The following is a 14770-nucleotide window of genomic DNA, read 5'->3' on the forward strand; positions in this document are numbered from 1 at the left end:
ACGAAGAAGCAACCTTGTCTATCCCACCATAGCCGTCGCCCACGAAGGACTTGCCTCACTAGCGGTAGATCTTCACGAAGTAGGCGATCTCCTCGCCCTTACAAACTCCTTGGTTCAACTCCATAATCTTGTCGAAGGCTCCCAAGTGACACCTAGCCAATCTAGGAGACACCACTCTCCAAGAAGTAACAAATGGTGCGTTGATGATGAACTCCTTGCTCTTGTGCTTCAAATGATAGTCTCCCCAACACTCAACTCTCTCTCATAGGATTTGGATCTGGTGGAAAGAAGATTTGAGTGTAAAGCAACTTGGGGAAGGCTAGAGATCAAGGTTCATATGGTAGGAATGGAATATCTTGGCCTCAACACATGAGTAGGTGGTTCTCTCTCAGAACTGGTAAGTTGGAAGTGTAGGTTTGTTCTGATGGCTCTCTCCATGAATGAAGAGGAGGTGGAGGGGTATATATAGCCTCCACACAAAATCTAACCGTTACACACAGTTTACCAAACTTGGTGGGACCGAATCAATAAACTCGGTCGGACCGATTCAGTAAACCTAGTGACTGTTAGTGATTTTCGGTGGGACCGACATGCAACTCGGTAGGACCGATATGGTTAGGGTTAGGGCATAATGTAATCTTGGTGAGACCGATTACACAAACTCGATGAGACCGATTTTGGTAATTAGCTAACCAGAGAGTTGGTCAGGTAAACTCGGTGGGACCGATTCGCTCTTTTCGGTGAGACCGAAATGTTACGAAAGGGAAACAGAGAGTTTACATTGCAATCTCGGTGGGACCGATCGCTCACTTCGGTTAGACCGAAACGTTACGAAGGGAAACAGAGAGATTACAATCCCATCTCGGTGAGACCGAGATCCCTATCGGTGAGACCGATTTGCCTAGGGTTTGTGGCAGTGGCTATGATAATGAACTCGGTGGCGCCGGATAGAAAGAATTGGTGGGACCGATTTTGACTTCAGTTTTAGGTCATATGTGGATGTGAGAAAGTGATTGAGGGTTTTGGAGCATATCACTAAGCACTTGAAGCAAGAGGCTCATTAAGCAACACCTCATCCCTCCTTGATAGTATTGGCTTTTCCTATAGACTCAATGTGATCTTGAATCACTAAAATGTAAAATGTGGAGTCTTGAGCATTTGAGCTTGAGCCAATCCTTTGTCCTTAATATTTTGAGGGATCCACTTTCATCATCCATGCCATGCCATTCATTGAGCTTTCCTGAAATAGTTGTCTTGGAATAGCATTAGCTCAATGAGCTATATGTTGTTATGAATTACCAAAACCACCTAGGGATAGTTGCACTTTCATGTTGTCTGTGCCAAGTATTTCACCATGATGTTGGAAGGGCCAGATCGTACATGGTTGAAAGGTTTACCTCCAAATTCTATCAGTTCATGGGCAGCGTTGAAGGCGTGTTTCATAAAAAAAATTCCAAGGGACATGCAAGCAACCTCTGACGGTTGTTGATTTGGATCATCGCGTATAGTGCGAGGACGAGTCAGCCCACCATTGGGTCCGGCGGGTCTCGACCATTATTCACTCCTTTGATAACCTTGCGGCGGCTCAGGCTGTCCTAATCTTGGAGAAAAACTGTCGTTTTTTGCCTCTCAAGCAGAAGCTCGGGCGGCTTAACCGCTATTGCAATGACATGGGTGATCTCCGTATGCAGACTCGGATAGTAATAAGGACCCTGGTTCTGATGATGAGGATAAATCCAGCAAGAGCAAGAAGAATAGCAATGGTAAAAGTCAGCATCAGAATGTAGCAGGGAATAATGGCAACAACCAGGGTAATGGTGGTAAGCGGAGGCACCCCGATGGCGGATCAGATCTAGTGTCTAACACCAACACTAGATATAAAAACCAGTGCCATAATGGTAATGGTAAACCGCCGTTTGGTGGTGCAAAACCTTTCAATCTTGAGGCAATGCTTAATGAACCTTGCCCAAAGCACAATCTTCCCAACAGGGCATCCACTCACGCTTGGAAGGATTGTTATGTTATGCGAGAGTTCAGGAATTATAGCCTCAGTCAGCATCATGGCAATAACAATGGGCTGCCCGGTGGGTCAGGATCTGGTTCTCATGGGTGCGTCTTTGGTGGTGGCGGCTCAAATTATGGCTATCAAGGTCAAGGTAACCATGGTGGTCATAATAAACAGTCTGGTCAGGGTAACCAGTAGCAAGGTAATCAGTCAGGATATCAGAGTAATCCAAAGCAGCTCAATGGTGGCCTATACCATGTTTTCACTACAAGTCTTTGCAAACGATATCAGAAGGTTCATAAGCGGGCGGTTCATGCAGTAGAGCCGTCTGTTTCGTAGTATTTGCGATGGTCTAAGAACACGATATCGTGGAGTAGGGCGAAACTCCCGCCATGGGTTGATAAGGAAAAAATGGGAGGAACAGTAACATGCATGTGCAAAAATCAAGTAGGCGTAATAACTTATACAATGAAAAGGGCGCCTCGATTCTCTGAATGGTCAGTTAATATGAAAGATCCGTTGTGATGTCATGAGTTTTTTTTTGAATTTATGAAGATGACGTCATCCTTTATATGGCGGGTTAAGAAGATCTATTCCAAGGTCAAATATTGAGAAGAATTAAACAAGACTCGCCAACCTGAGAAGTTGAAGATTGACATGAACAAGTTCAAATTAATCTGGGGCCTAATGTTGGGGATATAACCCCACGATATGACCTGCCCTAAAAGGGTTGGGTTAGGATGTTGGCGACTTACCAGTAAGGCCTTAGACAGGCCCAAGAGACCAAGACATGAATAAGGGAGGCGACTTACATGGTGAGTCGGACGGAGGCCCAAGGCCAGAAGACGGTGCAAGACCCGGAAGTGTAAGCCGCACGACGGCGACTTGCCTAGCAAGGCAAGGCGACTTAGAACCAGGGTCGGTCACGAAGTATGACCTGACCTGGACTCTTATAAGCCCAGGGCCTTGACCTGTGTATATAAAAGCGAGCCCTTGCGGCGGGTAAAGCTAAGTTACAATCAATCGATAGCTAGATCAAGCGAATCTGCTCCCTTGTAATCGATACTTAAGCAATACAACTCAAAGCAGGACGTAGGCTTTTACCTCGATCGTGAGGGGCCGAACCTGGGTAAACTCATGTCACTCATCCCGTTCAACCCCTTCAAGCTAACCTACGTTGTGATGGCTCCATGCTTAAGTCCTTTCACTAGGACATCTGCGGTGTTGATCCCACGACAAATGGCCTACGTCATCATTTACTTACGACCACACTATCTCCAGCAACAAAATTTTGGATCCACTGGCGCCATTTATCAGAGAATCCTTTCATTCTTAGGGCCTTTTGAAGGAAGCACCATTTGACCTTATCATAGGCCTTTTCAAAATCAATCTTGAAAGCTACCCCACTCATGTTTTTTCGGTGCATCTCGTGAATGGTCTCATGAAGGATCACTACTCCATCGAGTATATTTCTTACTTGCATAAACATCATTTGAGATGATCGGACGACATGGTCTGCAGCCGTATTGAGCCGATTAGTGGCACTAATATTGAACGGTCTCTTGAAGGTGACACTAAGAATACATAAGGGTCTAAATTGCTGGATCCGCCCAACCTCCTTAATCTCCGGCAATAACACGATCTCACCAAAATTAAGCCTAAATAGCTCAAGTTGGCCGGCATGAAGATAGTTGAACAACTCCAAAAGGTCAGTCTTGATGATCTACTCATCTACAACCGTCAAAATGGAAAAACGTACAACACAAAAGTTGTGTGAAACTGCGAGATGAAGCTAGTGGTCAAAGAAAAATTCAAACGGTCAACCCGGTGCTAAAATTTTGCCAAAATTTATCGGTTCGTAACATGCACACTTGAACATGTTTGTGTAGCCCACTAGGAGATATAGATATACTCGTCCAGGATCGTCGGAACAGAAAATGTACAAGAGAAAGTTGTGTGAAAATGGCAAGATTAAGCTAGTGGTCAAATAAAATTTCAAAAGGTTGACCAAGCATGAGGATTTTTTTAAAACATAACATGCACACATGAACACATTTGTGTGGTCCAATAGGAGATGCAAATCTACTCGTCTATGATCGTCAAAACAAAAAAACTTGCAATATGAAAATCATGTGAAACATCGAGATGAAGCTAGTGGTCAAAAGGAAATTTCGAGGGGTCAACCTAGTGCTCAGAATCTGCCGAAGGTCGTCTAAAACCCCTCCAACATTGACATGAAACTGAACATTTACAGTCCATGAAATTAGTAACCGATCGTCTCAATGAAACCATAAAGCGGGTGTGCACTTTTTCGTGTACTTCCCCCGTCATTAAAAGAATGTACTTCCAACTTTGTTGAAAAGTTAAACCTTTTTATGTTTGATTGCATATACAATAATGTACCAATATTTATGCCATCAAATTAGTAGTATTAGATTCATGATATAATGCATTTTCATCATGTACCTATTTGGTTTCACAAATATTGATATATTTTTTGCACAAACTCAGTCAAATTGTTTGACCCTTCAACAAAGTTGTAAGTACACTCTTTCAAGGACGGAGGGAGTAGAATTTATTTCGAATCGAAACACCGTTGTGTAGATTAGAATTGATTATGTGAAGAAGATTAAGGGAGGTGAGTGAAACATGATAGTACATTTCTTTGAGGAAAGTTTTTTTTAAGGAAAGTGAAACCACAATTTATAGGGCTAGCGGCACCGTGTGGGCTCGAGCTGCATCGCGTTTCTCCGGAGGCCGGAGCGATGCCCATGTGTGCACCGTGTCATTCAGGCCCGACAATATTTGCACGCAACAAACGGCCCAAAATCGCTAGAAGACTGTCACTGATGTGAGCCGGCCGAAGGGCGCTCGGCAGTGTCGGCCCTCCTGAATCAGCCCCGCACCTCATTGCCTCCCCCCGAATCCGCCGCCGCCGCCAGTCGACGCCGGCCCCCGGATCCGATGGACACGGGCGCAGATCCTCCGCGCTACCGCCGGCTCAGGAAGGCCTCCGAGCTCCGCACCGCCGCCGCCCACCCACCCCCGAAACGGGTACGTGCGGCATCCATCCTTGCGATTTATGCTGAATGTTTTGCATCCGGCCGTTACAACCATCTATTCGCAGCTCACGCCCAAATGGTGTCAGTTTGTTGAGCAGTACTAGTGCTGTAGGCTAGGTCTTGTGCATAAGCTAGCTGTCCAAATGAGCCTCGTGTAAGCAGCGGCGTGGAGAAGCATCTGTCCTTTTGGCCACCTGTTTGGAATGGCTTCTACCAACTGAGTTTATTTGGGAGTATTTGGTACAGTGCAATAATTATAAATAAACTTCGGCAGTGCATCAAAAACGAGAGCTACCAAATCATTTCGGCAGTGCAATAATATGAGATCCATGGTAACGCAAAGTAAATCTTGGAAATATGGCACTGTTCTTGCATACATCCATACAACGAATTTGAGAAAATAATTAGAAAGAGGGGGAACTGAGAAGCGAAATGTGAAAAGGAGAGGAACATGAGAACAGAGGCATATTTCCTAGCAGAGAGGGACGCGCACCTAGAAGCTTTGCCTTAGGGGTAGCTTAAGGCTTATTTGGACCGTAAGCCATACCACGAGCCGTTCCTAACCCAGCGGTAGGTACAGACGATGCAGTTTTGTGTGTATGTTGCTACTGATTTTCTCTCTTTTCAATCTCCCAGTTTATTATTAAAAAATTGGGCAACTAGAACACCTGTTCCTGTCCATCTTTTGCAGCAGAATGGAGTACCTATATACTCCCTCTGTACCGTAATACTCCCTCCATTCCTAAATACAAGTCTTTTTAGAGATTCCAATAAGGGACTACATACGGAGCAAAATGAGTGAATCTACACTCTAAAATATGTCTATATACATTCGTATGTAGTCCATAGTGGAATCTCTAAAAAGACTTATATTTAGGAACGGAGGAAGTATATGACTTGAACTGCTAAAACGTTATACATTATGGTAAGGAAGGAGTAGTATAGTAGATATATGCTCGTAAAATTGTTGCGCTTGCTAATGTCATTATTTAGATTGTTTAGGTGGCCACACTCTTTCATATGTTTTGCTTGTTTATGCACTATTTTTTTTACTAGTAATGCATGTTGCTCAGTTATCTGCTCAAACTATTTGGAATTCCCTGACTGTTTTTCATTTATGTCTTACCAAAACAAAAACTAGATGTGTCCGAGTGAGGAACATGACAGTTGCTGTGAGGACAAGATCAGCAGCTTACCCGACGAGATGTTAATCATGATCATCGATAAGCTAGATGCACGGACGGCGATAACCACCACTATCCTTTCGAAGCGATGGCGGGATCTTCCTGCACACTCGCACACATGTTATGACCTTGGTGTTGATGACATCCTCCCTCCACGCTACCACAAACTGAAGCAAATGGTGGTGGAGGCTAAGGCAGGGTATGTGGCAGAGAAGAACGCACTGAAGTTGGCCGGTAGTCATGCTTTTAGAGACCGATTCTTTGCCGTCAATGACTGGATGTGGAGAGTCCGACGGCTGACAACTCACCTGCAACGTTATGAGCGTTGGGCCATGCGACGCTATGTTAAACGGGTGAACGCGTTCCTTCTTCCCCCCACCAATGTTCAGCAACGGTCTATCCAGAAGCTGAGGCTTCAAACCTTTGGAACGAGCAATTGCATTGATCAATGGATTACGTCAGCGATTGGCAGATGGGGCGTTGAAGATTTGGAGCTTATCATTGACAACTCTTCCTGGCGCTATGACTTCCGGCTATTGGATAAATGCAAGAATGTGCGATTGAAACGACTTGTGCTATCCAATTGTTATCATCATGATGCACCCAACTCCTTGACGTTTCAGAGGCTCACAGCACTTACTCTGTGCAAAGAACATATTTCACACGTTTGTTATGTTCTTAGAAACTGTGTGCAGCTGGTGGATTTGAGCCTGAAACATTCCGATTATAACCAAGATCCTCTTCATATTCGTGTTCCTAAGTCAAAGTTAAAGAATCTGCAATTGGACAACTGCAACGTTGGGCAAGTCTTTCTGACTTCACTGCCTTGTCTTGAAGCATTTGCTTGTCGCGGTCAGCCAATCGAATTACACTATGGCGAGGTGCCCCGACTTAGGCATGTGAGTTTGAACTTCTTGCAAACTGGAGATAATGGCAAGGATGGTTCCTTATGTCGACTAGGCAAGTTGTTTTTAGGGATTCCGCCACCGCTAGAGTACCTTGCTCTGCAATTAAGAGGGGGTCAGGTGAGTAGCCATTCCTGCAATGAATTGTTCTTTTATTGATCATAGCATCGCACCGCTACATAAGATACTACTTAATTATCACTTCGTTTAATGCAGATGTGGATTAAACCTGTTGCCATTCGCAGCCAGCTTAATCATCTCAAGAAACTGTTCATTGCAAACGTGGCAATGAACTGGGGTACATTCTGGATTCTCACCCTACTTGCTGCCGCACCTGCCTTGGAGTCGCTCCATGTTCATGTATGTTTATCCAGCGTTTTTTCCTAACACAGTACTTTTGGGGGTTTGAAAGATTTCTGAAACTCTGCAATCTGAATGCAGTTTGACTCAGAGAAGGCGAGTGCTTCAGTATTACTAGATGTGCAAGCGGAACACCATCAGCACCACTATCACCTGAAAGAACTCATGGTCGTTGGCTTCAACGGGGTGGCATGGCAGACGGGCTTTGTGAAGCGGATCATGCAGGCATCGCCGATCCTGGAGCATGTCCACCTGCTGGACGGGCACGTCGTGGAGGATGAAGAACGGGAACTCGTCGGCCTGGAGATCGTCCGCCACTGCCGGGAGTGGCACGAGTGCGAGAGATTGGAGGTGCTCGACGAACTGACAGACGGGATGAGTTCGCTGCATCCTAAAATAGTTTTGGAATGACTTTTGGTAGAAGTGTTGCTGTGCCGGTGGCCTTCCGTTCTGTAGGACTTGTAGGTGTATGCCAGGGCCTAATGATTATGTTATGCTGGCTTGGAAGAAAGAACATGTGTTTGTATTGGGTATCTTGTGCTTTACTTTTGCTCGATTATCCAAAGGATTGATGTAGCTGTTGAGATGATTGATTCCGTGGCTGCTCATGATGTGGCTTGAAATCACCACTTGTGCCTAAAAGACATTTTTCCTTTCCTTTTTGAAAGAACCAAAAAGATCACAGGAATCCCTGATATTGGTGATCAGAGCCTATAAACCCTTTCAGTCACCATGTGGTTAGAGCCCAAAAATATTTTTTGTATAATATTACTTTGCCCAAAAGCAAATGAACCCTTTTTATTTTCTAGAACCCTGAAAATAGAGGTTTGAACTAAAAGTATTTATTTTCGCAAGAAACAAAATTACTAAAAGTCATTTATGAGGTGTTACATACACTATTCCATTCAAAAATATATAAGTATTTATTATAAATCATTCTCTTAAAGGGCATAAATGGTAGTTATATGGTTAAAAATATTTATTTTCTCTAAAAAAAATCCTCAAAAATCACCCAATTATTTTTTGAGGTACCGAACTATTGGAGTGGAGAAACTTTCATAGTAATGTTCAAAATATTTGAGTATGTTTTTCATATTTTAAGTTCGCTCAATCAGAGATACTTGGAAATATCCCTAATAATTCCTGGATATGCTTCGTATTCTACCCAATATAATTGCCATAATCTCCCAACTTATACAACATTTTTGTGTGTGTGTGTGTGTGGGGTGGGGGGGGGGGGGATTAAAACCTCCATAGTTAACTATTGTCCATGTTGTCTCTTTCTTTCAACCACTTGGCACGCATGAACACGTTTGTGTGGTAATCTACCTGTCTACGATCGCCGAAACAGAAAACGTACAACACGAAAGTTGCGTGAAATGACGAGATTAAGCTGGTGGTCAAATAAAATTTCAAATGATCGACCAAGCACAAGGATTTTTTCAAAATTCATCGGTTAATAACATGCATGCATGAACATATCTGTGTGGTCCAATAGGAGATGCAAATCCACCCGTCACAAAATAGAAAACTTGCAATACGAAATCATGTGAAACATCGTGATGAAGCTAGTGGCCAAAAGGAAATTTCGAAGGGTTGAACGGGTGCTTGGAATTTGCCGAAGTTCGTCTAAAACCCCTCCAACATTAACTTAAAACTTGAACATTTACAGTCCATGAAAGTAGTAATTGATCGTCTCAATGGGATCATATTGTGGATGTGCACTTTTTCCCGTATAACTTATTTCGAATTGAAGCACCGTTGTGTAGATTAGAATTGATTATGTGAAGAAGATTATGGGAGGTGAGTGAAACATAACACTTTTCTTTAAAGGGGAGTGATTGAGTGAAACATAATACATGCAAAGCACTTTTTTTACTGTAGAAACTTAGGCTAGCAGCACCGAGCCACCGAGTGGGCTCGAGTTGCAATTTTTTTTTTTGGAGGGATGAGTGGGCTTGAGTTGCATAGCATTTCTCCGGAGCGCTGCCCTTTAAGCACCGTGTCATTCAGGCCCAAAATCGCCTGAAGCGGGACTGATGTGAGCCGGCCGAAGGGCGGGGGGGTAGTTGGCGGCGGCGAGTGCATATCTAGTGATACCAACCCTAGTATGATACGGTGATACAAGAAGATGTGGTCCGTTTGATTTGTGCCCTAGGGACAGGATTGCACATTCACACAATCCACTGCTAAATGTACGAAGGAGACCTTGAAACTTTTGTAAATTGCTGGTTTGCAACTTAGCCTTACGTCATGTCACTATCGCCTCTTTTTTTTGTGGGACGGTCATTTCAGTTTCATTCACATAGATGAAGTAAAAAAACTAGATCACACTAGAAATACATCATCCGATTCCAAAAGAAATAAACCTATATGTGGCTTTCGGGAGAAGTGAGCAACGCAACGAAAAAGAGATTACTCTGCTTGTAATTATTGAGTAAGCTCATGATTTATTTTTTATTTTTTGAGGATCCTTGAGTAGCTGATGTTGGAACGATCAGTTTGTGTCCAGTCTTTGCTCCCGGGGCCCATTTTTTTTTCAAATGTCAAACGAATTGAGACAAATTTTTTTGTGATCTTTGTCCCAGACAAATGCCACGTGCAAATTTTGACATATAAGCATTTTCGCCTGCACAAAAAAAATCGAAGACCAAATGTCACCGTAATTTTGTTTTTTTCACCGACGAAACACCGCTGCTCCGTTCCTCATGAAAATTCTCAAGGATGCTTGCGACACCAACACGATCATCTACAAAGTTTTTCAGAATTGTTCAAAAAATTTAAAAAAGGTATTGTTCACCCGGGAGCCAAAACGCCGCCGCCCCCTTACTTACCTTGTTATTTAAGAACAAATATAATTACTACATGCATGTGCTGATTAACCCATACATCCTGATCTAACAATGTACGATTACTTTTCCGCTAACTGTATGAGCAACAGTGTACTGTGCACCGTTCAATGTTAGTGGGAGTTTCGGTCTTTCTATCTTTCTATTTTGGGTTAATGGGATTAAAATACTTTGCTTTACCAGCGGGCTGCATCTTGATGAATGGCAGCGGACAGGAACAAAGACTTGTTGCTGAGAAAGTGAGACGTGCAAAAATGTTACGACTTTGCAAGTACGCGCAGCTTTTCTGGAAGGCAAGATGGAAATATACAGGGAGGTATGAATAAAAACACAAGTGAGCTGATCCCACGCCCTCTATGTAGATCGGACGTACCATGCAAGCTCGGAGCACGGTATCATGCCATGCACCGTATCACAGGGTATTTTCCCCGGCGGCGGCACTGCAGCGTCGGAGTCGGATTCGTCCCGTCAGTCCCCAATCCAAACCCGCCCGTCCACCTGAATCGGCCGCGCACCCCATTGCCTCCCCGCGAATCCGCCGCCGCCGCCCACTCCCCGCCGACCGGCCGGCCGGCCACTCGACGCCGGCCCCTGGATCCGATGGACACGGGCGCAGATCCTCCGCGCTACCGCCGGCTCAGGAAGGCCTCCGAGCTCCGCACCGCCGCCGCCCACCCACCCCCGAAACGGGTACGTACGGCATCCATTCCATCCTCGCGATTTATGTTGAATGTTTTGCATCCGGCCGTTACAACCATCCAGTCGCAACTCACGGCCAAATGGTGTCAGTCTGTCAGACGAGTCTTTATCCTGGAGGATTGCTCCATGTTTGTTGAGCTGTACTACTGGTGCTGTAGGCTAGGTTAGGGATAGCTTCAGCTTGTGCATAACCTAGCTGTCCGAATGAGCCTCGTGTAAGCAGCGGCGCAGAGAAGCATCTCTACTTTTGGCCACCTGTTTGGAATGGCTTCTGGCAGTTGAGCTTATTTGGGAGTATTTGGTAACTGTGGTAAGTCTAAAACACCCATATACATCAACGAAGAGCGAACACAACACTGTATCGCGATGACACATAAAAAACAAGAGCTACCAAATCATTTCGGCGGTGCAATAATCTGAGATCCATGGTAACGCAAAGTAAATTTCGAAAATATGGCACTGTTCTTGCATACATCCATACAACGAATTTGAGAAAATAATTATAAAGGGGGGAACTGAGAAGCGAAATGTGAAAAAGGAGAGGAACATGAGAACAGACGCATATTTCCTAGCGGGGAGGGACCCGGGGGGGGGGGGGGGGGGGGGGGGCACGGAGAAGCTCGAGAAGCCTCTCTTTTGAGGCTTCCCGCTACACACATGAAATGGGAGGGGGTTTGCCTTAGGGATAGCTTAAGGCTTATTTGGACCGTAAGCCATACCACGAGCCGTTCCTAACCCAGCGGTATGGTACAGACGATGCAGTTTTGCGTGTATGTTGCTACTGATTTTCTCTCTTTTCAATCTCCCAGTTTATTATTTAAAAATTGGGCAACTAGAACACCTGCCCCTGTCCATCTTTTGCAGCAGAATGGGTACCTATATACTCCCACTGTACCGTAATATATGACTTGCACTGCTAAAACGTCATACATTATAGTACGGAGGGAGTAGTATAGTAGATATATGCTCTTAAAATTGTTGTGTTTGCTAATGTCATTATTTAGATTGTTTAGGTGACCACACTCTTTCATATGTTTTGCTTGTTTATGCACTATTTACTAGTAATGTTGTTAATGCCTACTTATAAGGCATGTTCCTCAGTTATCTGCTCAAACTATTTTGGAATTCCCTGACTGTTTTTCATTTATGTCTCACCAAAACAAAAACTAGATGCGTCCGAGTGAGGAACAGGACAGTTGCTGTGAGGACAAGATCAGCAGCTTACCAGACGAGATGTTAATCATGATCATCGATAAGCTAGATGCACGGACGGCGATAACCACCACTATCCTTTCGAAGCGATGGCGGGATCTTCCTGCACACTCGCACACATGTTATGACCTTGGTGTTGATGACATCCTCCCTCCACGCTACCACAAACTGAAGCAAATGGTGGTGGAGGCTAAGGCAGGGTATGTGGCAGAGAAGAATGCACTGAAGTTGGCCGGTAGTCATGCTTTTAGAGACCGATTCTTTGCCGTCAATGACTGGATGTGGAGAGTCCGACGGCTGACAACTCACCTGCAACGTTATGAGCGTTGGGCCATGCGACGCTATGTTAAACGGGTGAACGCGTTCCTTCTTCCCCCCACCAATGTTCAGCAACGGTCTATCCAGAAGCTGAGGCTTCAAACCTTTGGAACGAGCAATTGCAATGATCAATGGATTACATCAGCGATTGGCAGATGGGGCGTTGAAGATTTGGAGCTTGTCGTTGACAACTCTTCCTGGTGCTATGACTTCCGGCTATTGGATGAATGCGAGAATGTGCGATTGAAACGACTTGTGCTATCCAATTGTTATCATCATGATGCACCCAAGTCCTTGACGTTTCAGAGGCTCACAGCACTTACTCTGTGCAAAGAATGTTCACATATTTCACACGTTTGTTGTTATATTCTGAGAAACTGCGTGCAGCTGGCGGATTTGAGCCTGAAATATTCCGGTCGTAACCGAGATTCTCTTCATATTCGTGTTCCTAAGTCAAAGTTAAAGAATCTGCAATTGGACAACTGCAACGTTGGACAAGTCTATCTGACTTCACTGCCTTGTCTTGAAGCATTTGCTTGTCGCGGTCAGCCAATCGAATTACACTACGGCGAGGTGCCTCGACTTAGGCATGTGAGTTTGAACTTCTTGCAAACTGGAGATAATGCCAAGGATGGTTCCTTATGTGGACTAAGCAAGTTGTTTTTAGGGATTCCGCCACCGCTAGAGTACCTTGCTCTGCAATTAAGAGGGGGTCAGGTGAGTAGTCATTCCTGAAATGATATTGTCTTTTTATTGATCATAGCATCGCATCGCTACATAAGATAGTACTTAATTATCACTTCATTTATGCAGATGTGGATTAAACCTGCTGCCATTCGCAGCCAGCTTAATCATCTCAAGAAATTATTATTTGCAAACGTGGCAATGAACTGGGATACATTCTGGATTCTCACCCTACTTGCTGCGGCACCTGCCCTGGAGTCACTCCATGTTCATGTATGTTTACCCTACTTTTTTTTTCAAGCGCTATACTTTTTGGGGTTTGAAAGATTTCTGAAACTCTGAAATCTGAATGCAGTTTGTCAACAACTCAGAGAAGGCGAGTGCTGCAGGATCACTAGATGTGCAAGTGGAACACCATCAGCATCACCATCACCTGAAAGAACTCATGGTCATCGGCTTCGGCGGGGTGGCATGGCAGACCGGCTTTGTGAAGCGGATCATGCGGGCGTCACCGATCCTGGAGCGCGTCCACCTGCTGGACGGGCACGTTGTGGAGGACGAAGATCGGGAGCTCGTCGGCCTGAAGATCGTCCGCCGCCGCCGGGAGTGGCACGAGTGCGAGAGATTGGAGGTGCTCAACGAACTGACAGACGGGATCCGTTCGCCCCATCTCGAAATAGTTTTGGAATGACTTTTGGTAGAAGTGTTGCTGTGTCGGCGGTGGCCTTCCGTTCTGTAGGGCTTGTAGCTGTAGCCAGGGCCTAATTATTATGTTATGCTGGCTTGGAAGAAAGAAGAACATGTGTTTGTATTGTGTATCATGTGCTTTACTTTTGCTAGATTATCCAGAGGATTGATGTAGCTAGCTGTTTAGATGATTGATTCCGTGGCTGCTCATGGTGTGGCTTGAAATCACCACTTGTATGCCTAAAAGATATTTTTCCTTTTCCTTTTTGAAAGAACCAAAAAGACCACAAGAATCCCCGATATTGGTGATCAGAGACTATAAACCCTTTCAATCACCATGTGGTTAGAGCCCAAGAATATTTTTTGTATTATATGACTTTGGCCAAAAGCAAATGAACCGTTTTTATTTTTCTAGAACCTTGAAAATAGAGGTTTGAACTAAAATTATTTATTTTCCCAAAAAAAAACAATTCATTAAAGTCATTTATGAGGTGTATTACATACACTATTCCATTCAAAAAATATTTTTTAAGATATATAAGTATTTATTATAAATCATTCTCTAAAAGGACAAATGGTATTTATATGGTTTAAAATACTTTTCTCTAAAAAAATCCTCAAAAATCACCAAAGTGTTTTTTGAGATTCTGAATCACTTGGAGTGGAGAAACTTTCATAGTAATGTTCAAAATATTTTAGCATTTTTTTCCATATCTTAAGTTTGCTCAATCATAGATATTCAGAAATATCCCAATTAATTCCCGGATATGCTTCTTATTCTACGCAATATAATTGACATAATCTT

The 14770-nt window shown here is 44.1% G+C and overlaps 2 protein-coding genes across 2 annotated transcripts; both read left to right on the top strand.

The window, feature by feature from the left end:
- The first annotated feature begins 4839 nt into the window (after positions 1 to 4839).
- On the top strand, positions 4840 to 8145 carry LOC123113627 (uncharacterized). The gene is made up of 4 exons (XM_044534927.1): positions 4840 to 5059; positions 6209 to 7276; positions 7373 to 7516; positions 7598 to 8145. Exons 1-4 carry the CDS (start codon positions 4970 to 4972, stop codon positions 7925 to 7927), a joined length of 1632 nt encoding a protein of 543 aa, XP_044390862.1. The 5' UTR covers positions 4840 to 4969; the 3' UTR covers positions 7928 to 8145.
- Positions 8146 to 10757: 2612 nt separating this feature from the next.
- LOC123113628 (uncharacterized) lies at positions 10758 to 14262 on the top strand. The gene is made up of 4 exons (XM_044534929.1): positions 10758 to 11055; positions 12235 to 13311; positions 13408 to 13551; positions 13634 to 14262. The coding sequence occupies exons 1-4, from the start codon at positions 10768 to 10770 to the stop codon at positions 13967 to 13969; spliced, it is 1845 nt and encodes a 614-aa protein (XP_044390864.1). The 5' UTR covers positions 10758 to 10767; the 3' UTR covers positions 13970 to 14262.
- Positions 14263 to 14770: the final 508 nt, after the last annotated feature.

The sequence above is a fragment of the Triticum aestivum genome, chromosome 5B, assembly GCF_018294505.1.
Source record: "Triticum aestivum cultivar Chinese Spring chromosome 5B, IWGSC CS RefSeq v2.1, whole genome shotgun sequence".
Lineage (NCBI taxonomy): Eukaryota > Viridiplantae > Streptophyta > Magnoliopsida > Poales > Poaceae > Triticum > Triticum aestivum.

What these genes read in the sequence shown, in the direction of transcription:
- LOC123113627 (XM_044534927.1), top strand. Translation starts at nt 4,970, where the DNA reads ATGGACACGGGCGCAGATCCTCCGCGCTACCGCCGGCTCAGGAAGGCC. An exon ending in TGCAATTAAGAGGGGGTCAG is followed by an intron (nt 7,277 to 7,372) that starts GTGAGTAGCCAT and finishes CGTTTAATGCAG; the next exon opens with ATGTGGATTAAACCTGTTGC. An exon ending in TGGAGTCGCTCCATGTTCAT is followed by an intron (nt 7,517 to 7,597) that starts GTATGTTTATCC and finishes ATCTGAATGCAG; the next exon opens with TTTGACTCAGAGAAGGCGAG.
- LOC123113628 (XM_044534929.1), top strand. Translation starts at nt 10,768, where the DNA reads ATGCACCGTATCACAGGGTATTTTCCCCGGCGGCGGCACTGCAGCGTC. An exon ending in CCCACCCACCCCCGAAACGG is followed by an intron (nt 11,056 to 12,234) that starts GTACGTACGGCA and finishes AACAAAAACTAG; the next exon opens with ATGCGTCCGAGTGAGGAACA. An exon ending in TGGAGTCACTCCATGTTCAT is followed by an intron (nt 13,552 to 13,633) that starts GTATGTTTACCC and finishes ATCTGAATGCAG; the next exon opens with TTTGTCAACAACTCAGAGAA.